Source organism: Drosophila virilis, chromosome 4, assembly GCF_030788295.1.
Source record: "Drosophila virilis strain 15010-1051.87 chromosome 4, Dvir_AGI_RSII-ME, whole genome shotgun sequence".
NCBI lineage: Eukaryota > Metazoa > Arthropoda > Insecta > Diptera > Drosophilidae > Drosophila > Drosophila virilis.
The window spans coordinates 21,302,689-21,321,008 of record NC_091546.1 but is presented as its reverse complement, the minus strand read 5'-3'; the positions used below and the strand labels follow the sequence as shown (position 1 = coordinate 21,321,008).

General features: G+C 38.6%; 3 protein-coding genes and 1 long non-coding RNA gene across 4 annotated transcripts; 2 read left to right on the top strand and 2 right to left on the bottom strand.

The window, feature by feature from the left end:
* Positions 1–805: 805 nt before the first annotated feature.
* On the top strand, positions 806–3,266 carry LOC6628802 (pescadillo homolog). The gene is made up of 5 exons (XM_002051189.4): positions 806–972; positions 1,113–1,346; positions 1,408–2,506; positions 2,569–2,822; positions 2,884–3,266. Exons 1-5 carry the CDS (start codon positions 955–957, stop codon positions 3,178–3,180), a joined length of 1,902 nt encoding a protein of 633 aa, XP_002051225.1. The 5' UTR covers positions 806–954; the 3' UTR covers positions 3,181–3,266.
* Positions 3,267–5,089: 1,823 nt separating this feature from the next.
* On the bottom strand, positions 5,090–18,251 carry pelo (protein pelota). Its single transcript, XM_002051190.4, has 5 exons — positions 17,911–18,251; positions 17,138–17,859; positions 16,885–17,077; positions 8,957–9,063; positions 5,090–5,874 (listed from the first exon to the last, which is right to left on the bottom strand). The coding sequence occupies exons 1-5, from the start codon at positions 17,949–17,951 to the stop codon at positions 5,753–5,755; spliced, it is 1,185 nt and encodes a 394-aa protein (XP_002051226.1). The 5' UTR covers positions 17,952–18,251; the 3' UTR covers positions 5,090–5,752.
* LOC26531254 (uncharacterized) lies at positions 10,693–14,952 on the top strand. Its single transcript, XM_015173421.3, has 3 exons — positions 10,693–10,846; positions 14,230–14,577; positions 14,688–14,952. The coding sequence occupies exons 2-3, from the start codon at positions 14,255–14,257 to the stop codon at positions 14,770–14,772; spliced, it is 408 nt and encodes a 135-aa protein (XP_015028907.1). The 5' UTR covers positions 10,693–10,846; positions 14,230–14,254; the 3' UTR covers positions 14,773–14,952.
* Positions 12,572–13,357, bottom strand: LOC138911219 (uncharacterized). The gene is made up of 2 exons (XR_011416617.1): positions 13,157–13,357; positions 12,572–13,097 (listed from the first exon to the last, which is right to left on the bottom strand). It is a non-coding gene; the product is annotated as an uncharacterized lncRNA (long non-coding RNA).
* Positions 18,252–18,320: the final 69 nt, after the last annotated feature.

The following is an 18,320-nucleotide window of genomic DNA, read 5'->3' as shown; positions in this document are numbered from 1 at the left end:
TATTAAAGCATTTTTAAGAGAAGAGGGGTGCAAACGGAACGACACTTATGTAAATCAAAACGAAGCTAATAAACATAGATACAATGTTAACTAGTTATTTAGGTGAAATATACAACAAATCACACTCAGATACATTTGAATCGTAACGCTTACAAACACACACTCCAAACACACACTCACACACACACACACACACACATACACACAGTTGAAAGCGTCAATAACGAGCAAAGTGAAATACCGTTACATAGCCGAGTTGTAGCAGAGCCGCAGCAAACGAATAAACGAATAAAATGGCCGTTTAATAAAAAATTTTGTTATTAACAAAACAAACAAAAAAAATTGTAAAGCAAAATTGCAGTCAGCATATTGCAAACAAACAAAAAAAAACAAAACAAAAATGAATATATAAAGTTAATGTTCAAACTAACTAAAATATAACAAATATTATATAATACAACAAACTTAGACTGTATGTTATTTTCTCAATACAATACCTACCTATAAAAACAATAAAAACAGATTCAATAAAATGAGTTATCCAAAAGGCACAGCTCACTGTTTGAATTTAGCGCGCTGGTGAACTCTCTGCCAGAAGTGGCAGCAGTGGTAGTCAGTGCTACCCATGCTATATGCGCGCTCATGGCGAGCGGCAAGACTGATGTTTAAATTTGGCGCGCAACGGAATGAACAGCAACAGTATGGCAACACTGTTATTCAGTGCTGCCCATAAATGTATTCGTTCGCAGTGAATGGCAAGTATTCTACCAATTTCAATATTTTGTAATATTGTGTCTACGGTCACACTGTCCCTTCCCACGCGACCAATAACACAAAAACGTGTGTTTTGGTTCGGTGCGTGTTTTTATATAAAATAAAACAATTTTAACGCGAATCAGCTGTAAAATACAGTTGACTTAGGCTAATTAATAGCCGCTCTATACAACTGTCATAATGCGACGTCCCAAGAAGGTGAGTTGCACTTTAAATACTAACACGCAATTTGATGCGAAGTTGTGAGGTTAAATTTCATACACTAACCAAATGAACGGTATATTGAATTTCTTAGCATATTTGCTATGTCCTTTTAACTCTCATGATTTTCTTTGCAGTACGAGGCTGGCGAAGCCACACAGTATATAAGTCGACGTGCTGCGCTGCGCAAGTTGCAGCTATCCTTGAATGATTTTCGCCGCTTGTGCATATTAAAGGGTGTTTACCCGCGCGAGCCGAAGCACAGAAGACGCGCTCAGAAAGGCTCCTCGGATATCAAAATCCTATATCATGCGAAGGACATACGGTTTTTACTCCACGAGCCCATTGTGTGGACGCTGCGTGACTATAAGGTATTTGGACAACTGCATAATAATGCCTGCATATTGTATAATGTTTTCTATTGCTTTGCAGATCTTTGCCAAGAAATCGGGTCGCGATCGCGCCATTAAGGACTTTCGTAATCTGAAGCGCCGCCTGGCCATGTTTCCAGAGATCAAGCTCGATCACATAGTAAAGGAACGTTATCCCACATTCATTGATGCGCTCAAGGATTTGGACGATTGCCTCACGCTACTCTTTCTGTTCAGCACATTTCCATCGCTGCATTTGATACCGCGCGAGCAGTCGAATCTTTGCCGCCGCTTGACCATCGAGTTTCTGCACTATGTGATTGCCTCCAAGTCGCTGCGCAAGGTTTTCATTTCCATCAAAGGCTACTATTTCCAGGCAGAGATCAAGGGTCAGAAGGTCACCTGGATAGTGCCGCATTATTATCCCTTCAAGCCACAGTCACGTCAGGAGGTGGACTTCAAAGTCATGTCCATTTTCGTCGAGTTCTACACCATCATGTTGGGCTTCACAAATTTCCGTTTGTATCATGGCCTTAACCTGGCCTATCCACCACAGTTTCCCAGCAACATGCTGCAGGACAATGCGGACACGTTGAAGGACGAGTCCAGCTTCGTGTCGGATCGCATTACAGCGCTCAACTTTGAGCTGCTGCGCACAGATAAAGTGCAGGAGGATGAGGAGGAACCTGATATCGATATGGAGCTGCTAGAACAGGATGGTGACTCCAAACGCATCATCAAAATGAAACAGGAGGCACAGGAAGTGTCGCGGCTGCGTACCCTGTTCAAAGGCTTGAAATTCTTTATCAATCGTGAGGTGCCACGCGAGCCGTTGGTCATCATCATACGCTCCTTTGGCGGCAAAGTATCCTGGGATTCGTCTGTATTTTCGGGTGCCACGTACGATGAGAGCGATGAAACCATAACACATCAGATTGTGGACAGACCCAGCCTAAGCACACAGTACATCTCCAGGGACTACATACAGCCCCAATGGATCTTCGATTGTGTCAATCAGCGCCAGCTGCTGCCCACCAACAAGTACTTCCTAGGCGAGCCGTTGCCGCCTCATCTGTCGCCATTTGTCGATGCCAAGCGCGACACTTATATACCGCCAGAGGAGAAGGCTCTGCATGATCCCTCCCTGATCGAAACACATGGTAAGAGATTAAATTATTAACAGCCCACATGCCAAGATGCTAATCTCAACCATTTTCCATAGCTCAAAGCGAAGATGAATCCGAGGATGATGCTGCAGCGGAAGAGGAGGATACCGTAGAACAGGAGCTGCTCGATGCGCAGCTGCAGCGCGCCTATCAACAGGAGACGGCCGAGTACAAAAAGTACGGGGGTGCCGACGGTGTTAATGAGGATGAGGAAGACTCGGACGAGGAGGACTTCGATGGAGAGGAGCAGGAAAGCGACGACGACGACGAGGAGGAGCTCGATGAAAAGGAGAAGCGACTTTTAGAAGAGGTGCGTCATACATTGTTTATCTTAATACGAATTCTCTTAATGTATGTTCAATTGCTTGCAGAAACAAAAAATGTCTGTACAATCGGGCAAAGTGCACAAGGTCAACAAGAGGCAGGTGCACAAGGCAGAGGTGGATGAACATCGCCTGCAGGCGCGCATGGTCAAACCGCGTCATCGCAATCTCTTCCGCAAGCTAATACGCGAGAAACAGGCCAAGGAGAAGGAAGAGTGGTTGCTGCGCAAGAAGCGCCGCACAATCGAGACCGATGCTAAGGAAGCCAAAAAGTTGGCCAAGCGGGAGGCGCGTAAGGCGGCCGCTGCCGCAGCTGCAGCTGCCGCCCAGTTGGGCGCAAAGTAAACGGCTAGCTCGCGCTATTCCAGAACCTGTGTCTTGATCTTAGTCTTAGCTTGTACCCAATAAAAATACAAAAATGTAATAACTTAGCGAGTCCTTGCACGATACACGTGAGGATACAATCGAGAAAGGGATATTTACTAAAAATTTAAATAAGCGAAAATTTCACTGTATCCTTGCTCAATCAAATTGTACCTACACAATCCTTTATCCTTAGATGCCAATCGGTGTCGGTTGTCCTTACGAACCTTACGCAATGATTTCTTTGAAAATTTTACAAGCATATGCCGAGCTATGGCTTTTTTTCTCAAAAGGACATGATCACAAAATCGTCTGTAACTTGGTTATTTCAAGGACTATCGGAATGTCCTTTGGCGAGCAGACTCGGCTTTTCCTGCCAATTCATTGTATACAAAGAGAAGGACGAGAGTCCTCCAAAAGCCGAGATATAAGGACATTTCTTTTGTATGTAATAATACCCATAGCTCAGGCGCATCCTTGCGGATCCTGAAAAGTCCTGTGTCAACAGATTCGTTTGGACTAGAGCTATCAATTTGCCAAAGGACATTGAATTCGTCCTTGTAGTTTCTGAGATATCGCCAATTTTCTGAAAAGGATATTTTATTTATAGCCAAAACTCGGCCAAATCCTTAAGGATATTGGAAGGATATACATTTCTGAGCTCGTAGAAAGGAGGACTATCGATTGGCATTCAAGGATTTCCATGATTCGACAAAAAATTTCGCAAAAATTTTCATAGGGGTTTAGTCGCAAAATTGACCAAAATCGAAAAAATCGGGGCTAACTTTGCCATTTTAAGGACTATCGGGATGTCCTTTGGCCAGCAGATAGTACTCACCCTCCCAAACACAAATCAATCATGAAAAGGACGAAAGTCCTTTAAACGGCAAAGTTTTAAGGACAAATTTCGCAACAGAAAATAGCCTATAACTCAGCCATATCCTTGTGTATCCTGACGAGTCCTGCGTCAAAAAAATTGTATTGACCAGACCAACCAACAGGCCAAAGGACATCAAGATCGTCCTTGTAGTTTCAGAGATATAGCGATTTTACTGAAATTTTGTGTTTTCAGTCAATTTTTCTTGCGGCCCGCGACTGAAAATTTACCAAGTCCATGATTCTTAGATGACCCCATAATTTTTTAATGCAGATCGATGCAGCTAGTCCCTACGTTCCTAACGTACCGTGTCCTTTAGAAATCTGCAAGGATATGGCCGAGTTATGGCTATTTTCCTAAAAAGGACGTGATCACAAAATCGTCCAAAACTTGGTTATTTCAAGGACTATCGGAATGTCCTTTGGCGAGCAGACTGTGCTTGACCTGCCAATTCATTGTATACAAAGAAAAGGACGAAAGTCCTTCAAACGGAGGATTTCAAAGGACAATTTTTACAGCACTATAACAGTCAAATATCCTAAATTTTGAGATGCGTTCCCTTAAGAGTAATATTTTTTCAATTAAATAGTCTGTTGGCTCGTGAGACTTCAATAAATTATCAAAAAGTTGTTGCCCAGAAAATTTTTTAAAAATTTTATTGCATACCGTCAGGAGCTCCATTTAAATGACCTTTTAAAGAAATCACAAGCCGGCCGATAAAAAAAGTCCGTTATATTTTTAAAAATTGCGTTTATTTTATAAAAAGAAGTCTTAAGCTACCATTTCATGGGCTATACAAATGTCCTTTGGGCAATGAATAGTCCTCGTCCTGGCAATTAAGAATATTCAATTATAAGGCCGAAATTCCTTTAAGGAGCCAAGATAACAGAAAATGGTCTATTTCTCAACCTTATCCTTGCGAATCCTGACGGGTCCGATGTCCAACAGCTCGCATTATCCAAGGCTGATATATTAAGACGGATTTAAGAAGCAGGCTTTAGATATTTGAATAGATTATGTTGCACAGTTTTTCGTTATATTTTTAAAGCTTAAATAAACGTTCGAACAATAAGAACTCGCCATAATCGATTTTGAATTTTACAGTATCTGAATAGAACACATGAATCGCATAAAAATTATAATATAAATCATAAAAATATATATATAATAATAACAAAAATACAGCAGTAAAGCAATAAAAAAAATTGTTATAAATATATAGTAGAAACGGAGAGAGAAAGAAGATCTAAGGAATTCCTTGTTTACATTCCTAGTTATGCATAGCTTGGTTTCTGTTTGGGGAGGATTAGTTTTGATGACGGGGAATATATATTGGCTTTAGAGGTAAAGCTAGACCTAGCTGCTTGGCTATAGAAACTGTTTTTAAAAATTTGTTTTAATGAATTTTAACTAACGATTTGTCGCTCATCGTATAACCTAAGTTTTGTATATGTATATATAGTACTCGTATATTGTATATGCCCTGACACAGTCCAAGTCTGTCATAAGTAGTACCTATTACTCTATATTTATATGTTTTTCGGTTTTTTTTTCTTTTCATTTGTTTGTAAGTTTTTAGAAACAGCTGCACGAGTGTCGCATTCTCCGCTTTTGTTCTCGGGCAAGTTCGATAAATCGTTTGAAATAAAATGCTATGGGATCTTTAGGATATAGTCCTTAATCGCTATCGCTATTATCGCCGCCCGCCGCACCATCATCGTCGTCATCATCGTCGCTATCCTCCAGTTCGGGCATAGGGAAACGCAGAATAGCCGCAACGCCCGTCAGCTGAGCGAGTTCTGAAAATTTAAAATTATGTTAAAGTTTTGCAAAGTAATTAATTGGGGCAATAAGATATAAAGTTGAAAATATATAGTAAGATCGTTCAAACAATTATTTTCGAAAACAAAAGCAAAGTCGAATTTCCATAATTATTTTATAGTGTCTGCCTTTGTTGCCCGACTATTATCGATTAGCTCCACAAATCGATAACTATAGATTACCTTCGCAAATCGATAACTATAGATTATCCTTGAACATCGATAAATATCGATAACCTGCCAGATGTTTTTAACAAATTAGAAATATAATGTTTATTTTAGCATAGAACATTTCATAACGATTGGAACATAAATATAGAATTAATTCAAGAACAGAAAGTCTACAGCTAAGCGCATTCTTGAGTGAAGTACTCCCACTTATTTTCCCTACATAGTTTGAGTTCGCACAAACATGATTTTTGGACCAGCTAACTATGATCGACTTTGCCGGCTAGTTAAGTGGACAATAGTTAGTCTTAGACTTTAGCCCATAGTTGAACTCGCTGATTAGCAAAACAAGTTAATTGCACAATTTATGCAACCGGTCCGAGATTAACTAGCTTAAGAACTCTGGTTATCAGTGGTTTACTTGGGTAAAGCGCATTCCCACAACTTTGGTCTGGCAGTACGCAGAGCCAAGGCCAAGCTAACCAGTTACATTTTTTTTTTTTTTTGTATTATTTGCACTGGGCGTAGGAGTTGCAGCTGACATAGTCAAGGCTCACCGGTTCTAGAGAACTGACTCACATTTGAACTTAACATTCAACCTGGAGTGCAGCAAATAAAAAAAACTAAGGTATTACAATTTACAATATGCAAATGTGCCCCAGAGGCAATTAAATATGTAGAGCTCTATAAGCTTAAAGAAAACAAAAAAAAAAAAGCGAAACCATGCAGAACTGTGTGAATTGCTCAACATGCTTGAGTTTAGTATAGGTTCTGATCGGTTCTGTTCGGGCTTTTGACTGTTTACTCATTGAAATTGCTGCGTTGTTTTATCTACACACAATTTAAATCAAGTGCTCGAATTGTTTTTTTTTTTTTTTGTTTACATTTCTCTACAATGTTTGTATATAAGTAATTTCAAGCTGATTAAAACGATCGCACAGCAACAAGAGCAGGAGGAGTAGGCAAGGCACTTGAGGAGGCGCTTCCAGCGATAACGCGTTAAATAAAACTTATGTGGAAATTTTCAAGTGGCGTTGAAAGACAGTCCCGATATGCAAATTTCATTTTACAAGCGCTACGAGCTGTACAAGTTGCAATAGCTACAAAGTATTCGGTTCTATTTTAGAAATACGGCGACCCATTTACGTGATACAAGCAAAAGTGGTCAATGAGAGTTTGCTGAACTAAAACATACCCCTTATAGGTCTGCGATAGTCACTAATAATAAAACTCTAAAGATTTGTAGACATTTTACTCAAGGTTTTGTTGTGTATATAAGAATAGTCCAGTTCGTAAATGCTGAGTTTTGTGAAAATATCTTAGAAAACAGAATATTTTACCATACAAAAACCTAATTTTCGAACGGTTATTCCTATGGCAGCTATATGATATAGTCCGGGTTAATAGGATTTTCATATATACGAGGAGGCTAGTGAGACTTATAAATGCCTATTTTGGTCACGACCAGATGGTGCTAATTTAGAATATATATACCTTATGAAGTCGGAGACGTCTCCTTCTAAGCGTTATACACTTCATGAAGCATCATAACACCCTCTACAAGGAACATATATGCATTCAAGGCAACTGACAAATGGATTTGTGGTTTTAAATGTCGTGCTAAGTTTTGCATGTAATCAGCGCTAGTTGAAAAGTTGGATAAAAAGTTTGCAACTATTTTCAAAACTTGTAATTATAAATTGGACTTTGACAAGGTCAGAACACAATTTTTATAGAGAACCAATTTTAGCCAGAAATTCAACATTTTTTATTTTACTAAAACGAAACTTGAAACAAAACAATGCTCTCCAAAGAACGCAAGCGACTTAGTAAGGAAAAAATATATATATATAATATACAATTTAAAATATATTCAACTAATAATTCGCTTGCATTATATTGAGTATGTACCTAAATTCAGCTAAATTCACACGCATACAAGCACATGCTGCCTTCTGATCTACACTTATGCAAACTTTCATTAATAATTTCCTTTATTAAACGATCTCTATAAAATTTTCAGCTTACATAAGCCATATATTAAGCCACATGTAAATCATGGCAATATCTAGAGATATGAAAACGATTCTATTTGATTTCTGTTTGATAAAAACTAACTACCTGGATATATGTTCAGCTTCTACAATAAACTGCTAAGCTTTATAGTTTGCGCATGCCCAACTTTCTCAGTCTACAGGGTATTTAAATTGGCAAAAAACATTGCCAAGTCGCAGACAATTGATAAGAACACAAAAAGAATACCCAACAAATGCGACACGTGAGTCATTTACCAAGCAGCCGCTGGGCGCAACAAATTGCTATTTAAAGCGCCTCAAAAATATTTACACAACATGTAAAATGCAATTTTAATTAACGCCAAGTTAAATTTATATTGGAAATTGAAAGTGCCCTCAAGACAAACTGATGTGCAATGGGCTTAAAGTCCAATTGCGTAAATTATGCATTGCAGGAGATTCCTTCGAGAAATATATATCTATATATTTATCTGTGTGCACACCCATTGCAAGCCATGTAAAAATAGAATTCTTAACGAGGTCATTAGACAGAGGGAGGCCTCTGCATACATTTTCTATACCAGACTGAACATCAGGCATAGACATTTTACATGTTTTCTCTATAGAACATGTAATGCGATTCTTTAGCGGACTAACAAATTAAAATTGTTCATATTCTAATTAAATAAATATGCAAATGTTAGAAATAAGGATTTCCATATATCAATTTGTGAAGAGTTACAAAAATTCGAAGGCGTAAAAACTTGGTACTCAAAGAAAGGCTTTTGGAATACAATAGGTCAAATGTGATAAAAGAGTATGATCAAATTTCTAAAAAGTTCCCATAACTCAAAATTTCCAAATTTCTAAATACTCACGTTCTCCCGATATATGCATGCTGGAGAATATTTTCACCTCGCCGCCAGCATCGCGCACCGATTCAACTAAGTTGACATATTCTTTCCTGAGATTAACGTCTTGGCATCTGCATTAACGAAACAGAGAAATCGAAAATAGATATTACATAAATATATAATTGAAAAATATTAATGTCAAGTTTTGTAAGGCGTACAATGAGGGGAATCCCATGCCTACATTTAAAAACTTTACTAGCTAGAAATTTATACCAAGAACTTGTGAATGTTAGGCAGCACATAAAATTCACATTAGGGGATTTAATATAAATAAAATATCTTAAATATTCTCTGTAAAAGCAACAAAAGCCATATTCCAAAAATTAGCCACCAATAATTATGTACGAGTATATTCCTGGATAATACGAGTACTAATATGAAACTCGAAATGGCATCTAATAAGATCCACATAAAGGAATGAAACGCTATAAAGTAAAGAGGCAGGCCTGTAGAGTGGAAAAACCCAACACAGAAGTCATAAAAAATGCACAGAGTTAAGCTACAGATTAGTTACATACTTTCATTCGGAACATGCAAAATATAAAAATACCAACACGAAGCGGCGTTACATGAAACCCTGAAGCCGCATTAGGCAAATGTTAGATATAAAGACAATTAATATCTATTACGATTCAAACTACGTGATATTGCACATCCACAATTCGACTCTCGATACTCGATACACGCTGAAAATAGCGAAACGCTTAATCATTGACGCAAAAGTCATATGATGGGTGCACCACCGCCATACATAATGCATAGGGTGTCAGGTTGAGCTGGAATTTATAGGTTCGCGAGCGCGACATAGGTTACAGTTATAGGCATTGGGCTAATTGCGATGAAAATGCAAGTTGTCATTGCAAATCGTTTATTCTAGAAAGTACGGCGAGGTTCAAAAACCTTAGCAAATGTTAATGCTACAAAGATACAAAAAAAAAAAAAAAAACTCACAAATAAAAACTGCGCCTTCCCATTAAAAAGAGTAAAAACAAAATTCAGCACAGGTAAAATTTCAATTATCATTTTATATTGAACGCACAAAAAGCGGTTTCTGTGGTTTTATTGTGCTAAGAGCGCACCCAAAGAGCAATACAGTGTGACCAGATCAGCTAACGATCTCTCTCTGAAGCGCCTTTCTCTTGAGCTCTCCCTGTGGATGCCATCCGCGAGTACGCGAGTACGTGGCAATGCGTTCCACAGCACGTGTATCCGTTAGAGAGAAGAAAAAGATAAACAGCAGCATTTATTTGTGTGATAGCCCGACTCGGGTATACCCTGCAAACGGTATTTACTTCGTTTATGCTTTTCTTTAAACCAAAGATCAAACTAAAAGCTCGTCAGCTATTTTAATTATCGTATTAAAGAACTTTAAATGGTAATATATACACATATACTACTACCACATATACTTCAGAAATAAAACAATATTTAAGATTGCTAAAAAGCCAAGGAATTTTTAAGCATTTTTTGTGCGTTTCAATTTACAAAACAAAAAGTTTCACCGATCGATAATATCGACAATGATATCGATCGTATGCCTACTTGCATGATTGTAACTGTAGATTCACTTTACATGTAACCACAACATAAAGATATAATATTAAAATACCCTATATAGTATTTTGGTACAGGGTATCCAAAGAGAGCTTAAGCGAGCGGCAGAGACCGTCTCGCTGTCTGTTCGTGTAGAATTAGTTGTAAAGCGGCTTTCTTGCGACGCGCACGTCGGCACAGTGGGCAGAAGAATACAAGAAGCAGAATTACAGCGAAGAAAACAACGCGACGCGTTTGCCACGCAAAAAGAAATTGGTGCTAAGAAAAGCACAAGAAAAATAACCAGAGAGAAAGCAAAAGGTGCGTGCAGGCCAAAGTGAAAGTTATTGTTGCTGTGCATGTCAAGTGCAAAAGGTTTAAAAAAAACACACACACAAATCAAGTTTTGGGATTTTTCTTATAGACTACTTTTGGAATTTTGCGGCTTGAGTCAGCGCTGGGCATTGCAGCTGCAGCATTTGTATCTGTGTATCTGCGGGGCTACCTGTTTATCTTTTTGCTCATCCGCTAACCGCAGTCATGAATTGAATTGAATTCATTTGTTGATGTTGTTTTTGTTGTTGCTGCTGCGTGACAATGATTGCACAATGAAATCAATTGTTATAATGGAATTAACGGAACGTAGGTGAAAGAGCCATGGGCGTTCGGGGGAGGCGCGGTTCAGCTGAGGTCGCTGTGGAAAGGCCAACGTCAAGACGCGTGAGGGGGGTGGGGGGGGGGGGGAGGGAAATGTCTAATTAACTGTATCGCATGTCAGTTAGCATCTAAATTGAAATGAACTTGTGTGAGTGAAAAATTCAGAATGCAAAATGTTGCAAAATTTTGCATCTAAACTTTTTGGTCTTTCATCTGAGCGAAGCCGACGTCGAAACTTGTTTTTTGGTTTAATGCAATAAACTAACTGTAAAAACTCACTATACGTGTTTTGATCGGAGAGTATGTCGTACCTATATTTAATCAATTTACTGGCTTCTTATGGCAACATCAAGCAGTAAGTGAACCCAAACATTGATCAATCAACGATTTCTTTATATATGCCACCACGTCAACTTAACCCAAATACAAAACAACTTCAAAGAGTGACAAAAAGCTGGCCACGAGCTGTCAAATTTTAGATACGCTAAAAAATTGAGTGCGAACAGGAGAGCTGAACACACATAGTGAATCTATCTTAACTCGATAAAATATATAAATATTTATTTTTGATGCCCAAATCAATTTTCTTAAAGAATCCCTCTCGTTCATAGATTTGTCCACTAATAAGTTCTATATAAATATTTCTAATTAAATAATTGAAGCTTTTTTAACTACAAAATCGTATAACGCTTTATTTAAGCGGATAGTTTTATTGGAAACTAAATCCACTTTGTGAGCCTTTTTAAAACATCTTGTAAGGAACCCGAGCTGGCTTCAATATAAACAAAACTATTTTGTAACTCAAAATTTTTGAGGGCATGTAAACAACTTTTCAAAAATGCGTCACACACTTTGTAAAAGTTTGAACATGATATCTGGTAGAGGGCATATAAAAAACCAGCGCCCTTTCATTTCTTGCACAATTCCAAAGACCATAAAATACGAATGAAACCAAAAGTAAAGAAACAGCTCACGAAATGTCCCAGTAGCGCGTGCCCAAAATAATATTCAAAATACACAATTGTATTGCAAGTCAATATTTACACAGAAACCGCAAGAGGCAACAGGCAGCAGCTGCGACTGGAAACAGGGGCACGTTGCACGAGGCGCAAAAAGCCCTAAAACGAAAGACTAGAAAAACTGGTTGCAGCAGATAAATGCAACAAGAAAATATGAAAAACTATAATGCAATAAAAAAAAAATCAAGCAGAGAACCGCTGAAGAAAATGCGAATGAGAAGCAAAAGGCAAGTGATAAACGACTCGAATGGGGCATGCAGAGAGAAAGGGCATGCACCATTAAGAGCTGCAAGAAGCAGCCAGAGACTGCCACAATTCGACGCAAGTGGATCATATCACAGAGTAGAACACAGGCGCAGGTTTAGGGGACAGCGGCATATGTGGAATCCAAGTGGCTCAATCACAAGACAAAAGCAGAAAATAGTCCAGAAATCAAACAGAAATAAACAAAATGCGTGTTAAAGTTAAGAGCTACAAACTTGGCTTCAGCTCAGAACCATAAACGGTGCGATTTAATAAAGTGAAATACGTTAAATATCTACAAATTTGTTGTTGTTATTGTATTTGCCACCCACACACGTGCTAATAATTAGCGCAACTTTGAAGGCGACACAAAGAAATGGAACAGGCAAAACGCAAATAGAGTCGAGATACAAATGCAGATACAGATACAGTAAAAACTCAACAGAGCGAGCGACGATTGAAAGATATGTTGCAGAAAAATAGAGGAAAACTATACGGGATAGTCTGTTTTATAGCACCATTTATCTTTCATTTTACCGATAGAGTGCTTGAACTTCTTCACAATCTATGCAATACCATACAATAATAATTAATAAATCTGTACGATAAAGCGTTTGTTTGTTAGTAGGGTCTTCACTGTATTCGGTTAAGAGCTGCGTATAAAGAGATACAGTTACTTATATATATTAAAGATACAGATACAGTTACTTACACAATGGAAAGATACAGATACAATACACAAAAGATACAGCTACAGCAAAATTTACACGACTATTAGAGCCGTGCAAATCAGAATTGTAAAACCCAACTACTCTAAACTGAAACAGCTCTATAAACAAAGATCTCAGACCGCGTCAATCGAGCTGAAATATATATATACAAAATATACATACGTATACAAAAAAAAAAAAAAACTGAAATGTATATGCATATGGAAAGACTGAAAGAGCTGCGTATTGAGTGAAGCTTGAAATACTTAATACGCGTGTGAAAGAACAACACAATAGCAAATACTTAAGCACATCTACATATATAGGTAAAGAAAAGAGGTACAACTAACTAGCGAAAAAAAAAAAACAAACAGAAACTAGAACAGCAACAGTCTTTGTTTTCTTTGCGGGGTATTCTATATATAAAATGAAAAACAACTGAGAGTCAAAAACTATTAAGAACTTAAGCGTTTAGTAGAACACCTACGTACACAAAGAGGCAGCGTTTAATGAGCTTTATGGGGTCTGCAAAATCGACAAGACAACCATACTTCTATTCATTGTTCTGTTGTTATTGCAACTTGATATATGGCAATTTCATGGGGTCTTTTGTTTCACATTGTAGTTTAAGCTAGACTATTATATGCTCATATTATAGACATTGTAAATCCCGTAATATGGGCTCACTTGCTACAGTTAATCAATCGTTTAGCTCGCTGAACTTAACATAAAAATGTTATATTATGCAGCTAAGCAGAGCTCCTGGTTTAACATTTAAATATATATTTAACGAGCATGTTAATTTTCTATGATAAATAATGGCGCGCTGTTTGTTTAACAGATATTCTAACATTGATAATAAGCACCAAAAGAGCTTTGAAATTAAAAGATAAACAAGGTGTTGACTGTAGATAATCAAGTTATCAAAGACCCTTGAGATTAAAATCCAAAAAGAATGTGAGACTAGTGCATTAACAGAGCTTACATGCTAGAATAAGTAGACTGTATTTATAGTATTCCAACAAGGAAAAATAATAAGAATCATTTTTAATTTTTCATTTTCTTTCAACTATAGTTCCTATATAGAATAAGTGTAGACGATGCTCACTAAGCAGCCAGACTATACGATTTCGGAGCTGGGCTATCCCCAGCTATACGCTCATAGTTTCTATAAGAAATGCCGCCCACAAGAGCCCTGTTTTCGCTCCAGTTGCACTCACAGTCCCAGCCACAGTCCCAGTCCGAGTCGCCTGTTGCCATTACGCGAAACGCTGGATGATTACAATAAGCGGCTGCTGGGTGAACAAGCGGAGAACTGTGAAACAAGTCGAGGCAGAGACTTGGATGATAGATTGGCGCAGCAGAAAAGGCAGAAGAATCTGTGGAACGAGCAGCAGAAGCAGCAACGACAGCACGACAGACGGTAAATTAAAGCATACACTTGAAGAGTTATCAACTCAAGGCCCTATTTTTAACTATTCCGTACTCTTCTGTTCTTTTCTATTCTTTATCAATTTGCGGAACAATCAACAGCAATCAAAAATGTCGAGATAAAGCCCAAGCAAAACGCCCGACGACAAAGGCGACTTTGGCGACTTGTGATTTGAATAGTTTCTGATTACGCTGGCGGAGGAGAAGAAGAAGGAGTAGGAGGCGAAGCTCCAGAGCTGAACTACAATAAATTAAGGGACTGATTAAAACGTGCTAAATTTAACATAAAAAGCAATTTACACACATTTTTGCATAGAACTTTAAGCGTTAATTCTAAGTAAATCAAAAACAATAATACTTAATTTAATTGCATGCCACGCAGTTTGCATAAAAAGCAACAAATCTTTTCATTTTTTTGTAGCTCAGTTAAAAGGAATTTCAACGGCTCATTAAAATGTAAACGGTCTGTGGCGAGAGGCGCTTTTCAGATACAGATACAAATTCGAATTCAAACAAAACGTAAACAAAACAACAAAAGCAACAACAACAAAATTAAGAGCCAAAAATGGCGACGACTCTACGGGCGACCAACCTTGATCATGAGCATGTCAGAGCCAGGGGTGACGGGTGAGGGGTGGCCCATCAAATTAGCGTGTTCGGACGTGCCTTCTTTAAATGGCTAAATTGTGCACAAGTTGTGCCAGACTAAAGATCTGGAAGCACTTCAAGATCAGTGGAAGCGGAGACAACTGTGTGCGCTACAAAAAATAGGATCATTGATGATCGCGATCTATTATTACCTTATGAACCATCAAGTACCAGCAACACTTTCTTAACAAATATTCGTTTGATGTTAAATCAAACATAGAAGTGCGAGAGATAAGAGACCAGAATATTGATCAAAGACCGATCTTCATGCCGTACATTCTTCATTTTTAAATGATCTAATGAAATACCTCAGGAAAAATTTGATCTACTACAAGACAACTCAGATGAATAGGTAAACATTGCTCAGTTCGACGATCACATGACGATATAATCCAATACATATTTAACCACAAATGATCTATAAATGAATAAATAACGTATAAAGCGTGTGATTCTAGAATCTAGATCAAGACCCGGGCTAGAACAAAACGTTCATATCATACCACAGCTTGAAATATGTATTACAAATATATTCAAATGATAATTTTAAATTGTTGATCGGTTAGAAAGCTAGCGATCAGTTTCTTTTAATTATAGCATAGTGATAATGTTCAGCGATTGAGTCAGATTTTATAATTGCAGTACAACTACCGTGTCCAGAGAAAACCATGAAATTTATTCATAAAACGCAAATGCTGATCGTGCTGTGACGACTCAGCTCAGTTAAGACAAATCAAATAGCTAAGTGAAAGTTACGTTTTGAAAACGATTAACTTTAACAAACTCGCATATGTTTTATGTTTGCAAAATAAGACCATTTCTTAGAGTATATTTACCTTCTTTCAATATTTAACCACGCACACAAGTCGTATATAGCGCATGTAGCGCATCAACAGCTGCTTCATATGCCAAACAAAAATGAAACCTAAAAATATAATTTTTGTACGCAAAACTGTCGCAATACTCGGTGGCAATTTGGTAAAGTTGAAGGTTTGGCGCTGTGGGCTTGTCACTGAGCGTGCTCTTGATCTTCCTGCTTGATTGAGCTTCAAATATTGCCATGTAGTGCGACATATATGCGGGGTAACTACAGTTGATAAGGTTACAGCAATACGAACAAGCTGATTGCATGAGGTAAATATGTAAATAAGCTGTAATCTAGGCCAACTCTTACTGTAGCTTTGATAAGCAAGCAGCAAAGCGAACTTGTTAAGGAAGCTCTGTACATAAGAGAAGATAGCTTGCAGGGGTAGCTTATGTACGATAATTTTCGTTGCGCCCAAAATTAAACACCCTGGGGAGTATTTTTGTATATTTGGGGAGTACTTTGTACTAGGATAAAAATATCAATTAAAGATGCAAACTTGATTAAGATTGCCATACATAGAAAACAAACAGGCATTGCTAAAAGAATGCGAAATTTTAATGCCTTTTGAAAGTTTAAGGATCTCTATTTAAAACGCTACTTTTCGGTAATTGACTGAATAGGAAACTGAACAATGAAGTGCCTAATTCGTGTATGTATGTAGAGTATTTGAAATATGTCCTGATTCAAAGGATAAGCCATTTCTACAACTAACAGACTTTAACTTAGAAATACATTTAATAGACTACCTCATATAATTAATATAATCTTTTTCATTGCACTCACCTAAACAGATTGTCGGAAATGAGCAATGTTTCTATAGATTGTGCCTCAGCAGCGCGCAGGACATGCTTTTTGCCATAGTAAGCTTTGGCTGGTTCACACTGCAGCATCATGTAGAACTGTTCCAGTGCTTTAACCTCGCCAGCGGCTTTCGTATCGGACATTTTAGCCACCACAGCCGGATCTTGCAGCACCTCTGTTAGAATGTACAGTATTCAATTTAAAAATGTAAACAGTTCTTGCGAGTCTTACGTACCCTTTAGAGAGTGCTTAAAGCCGGAGGATGCATGAACCAGCATGAATCGGCTCTTGTTATCCAGCAGCACTTTATAGTCCATTTTGACCGCCTGTTGGAACATATAGTCGTAGAACTGATCGCGCACAAAGCCCGGCGAGGCAATCAGCACACACTTGACTATTTCAAAATTGACATGACGCAATATACTTTGCATGACTTGCTCGTAGAACTTGGCCAGGCCCTTCTCGTGCTGCTGCACATAGCCCTTGCGCTTTCGCGGTATGGACACTTCGATTTTGCTGCGCACCAGCGTCATGCTGGCCGTAATGAGGCAGACATGTGCCAAGCCTTCCTGCATGACGACAGCAGCCACATCCGCGGATTGGGTAGGATCGCAGGCCATGTCAATGCGTTCCAGTGCTATCGTATCCCACTCGGGTTTGCGCAGCTCAAATTTGCGATTCAACTCCAGATCGAGCGTGTGATAGGCGCCCATTTTGACGAACTGATTCTCCTCAATGTTGCGCCCCTTCAGACGCAGCACACAGGCCTGAGTATCAAAGTCGATGGCCTCCACGGCAATGGTCAGAGTGGTGCGCACACGGCTGCTCGTCGATGAGCCTGTGGCCGTTTCGTTTTGCACTTTGCGTATTGTAGTGCTACGCACGCTGTCGCCCTCAGCAATTAGGTTGTAGGCGTGCCACATGTCCTCCGGCTCCTCGGGCACGAGGGTTACATTGCTGCGAATTGGAAATAAGTACACATATTGCATATGATCGAATGCTACTTACCCCTGCATGCCCTTATCGACGTATTTCCCGAGTAATTTCATGTTGCAATTGCTGTTGTCGCTGCTGAAATTCGAGCTGAAGCGCCACCGTCTGCTGCCAGACGCTTAATTTTTGCGCTGCTGCTGTTGCTTTTGTTGTTGTAGGCGTTGCGTGCTTTGTGTTTTTTGCTTTTGTATGCTTTTTGTCACTTGCATTGAGTTAAATGTTTCCTTAAGTCAAGCGAATCGTTAGGCATTTTTGTTAGTTGTTGTGGGTTTGCCGGAGATCTGGACCAACAAAAATTTCTATAAAAATTGCCAAATTCCACACGGCGAACTTTTTGACATTTTAAAACAGCTGTTCAAGCAGTGTTGCAAAGCGGCAGTGCACAACAGCATGCTCTCAAATATCGAACATCGATAATTGAACAG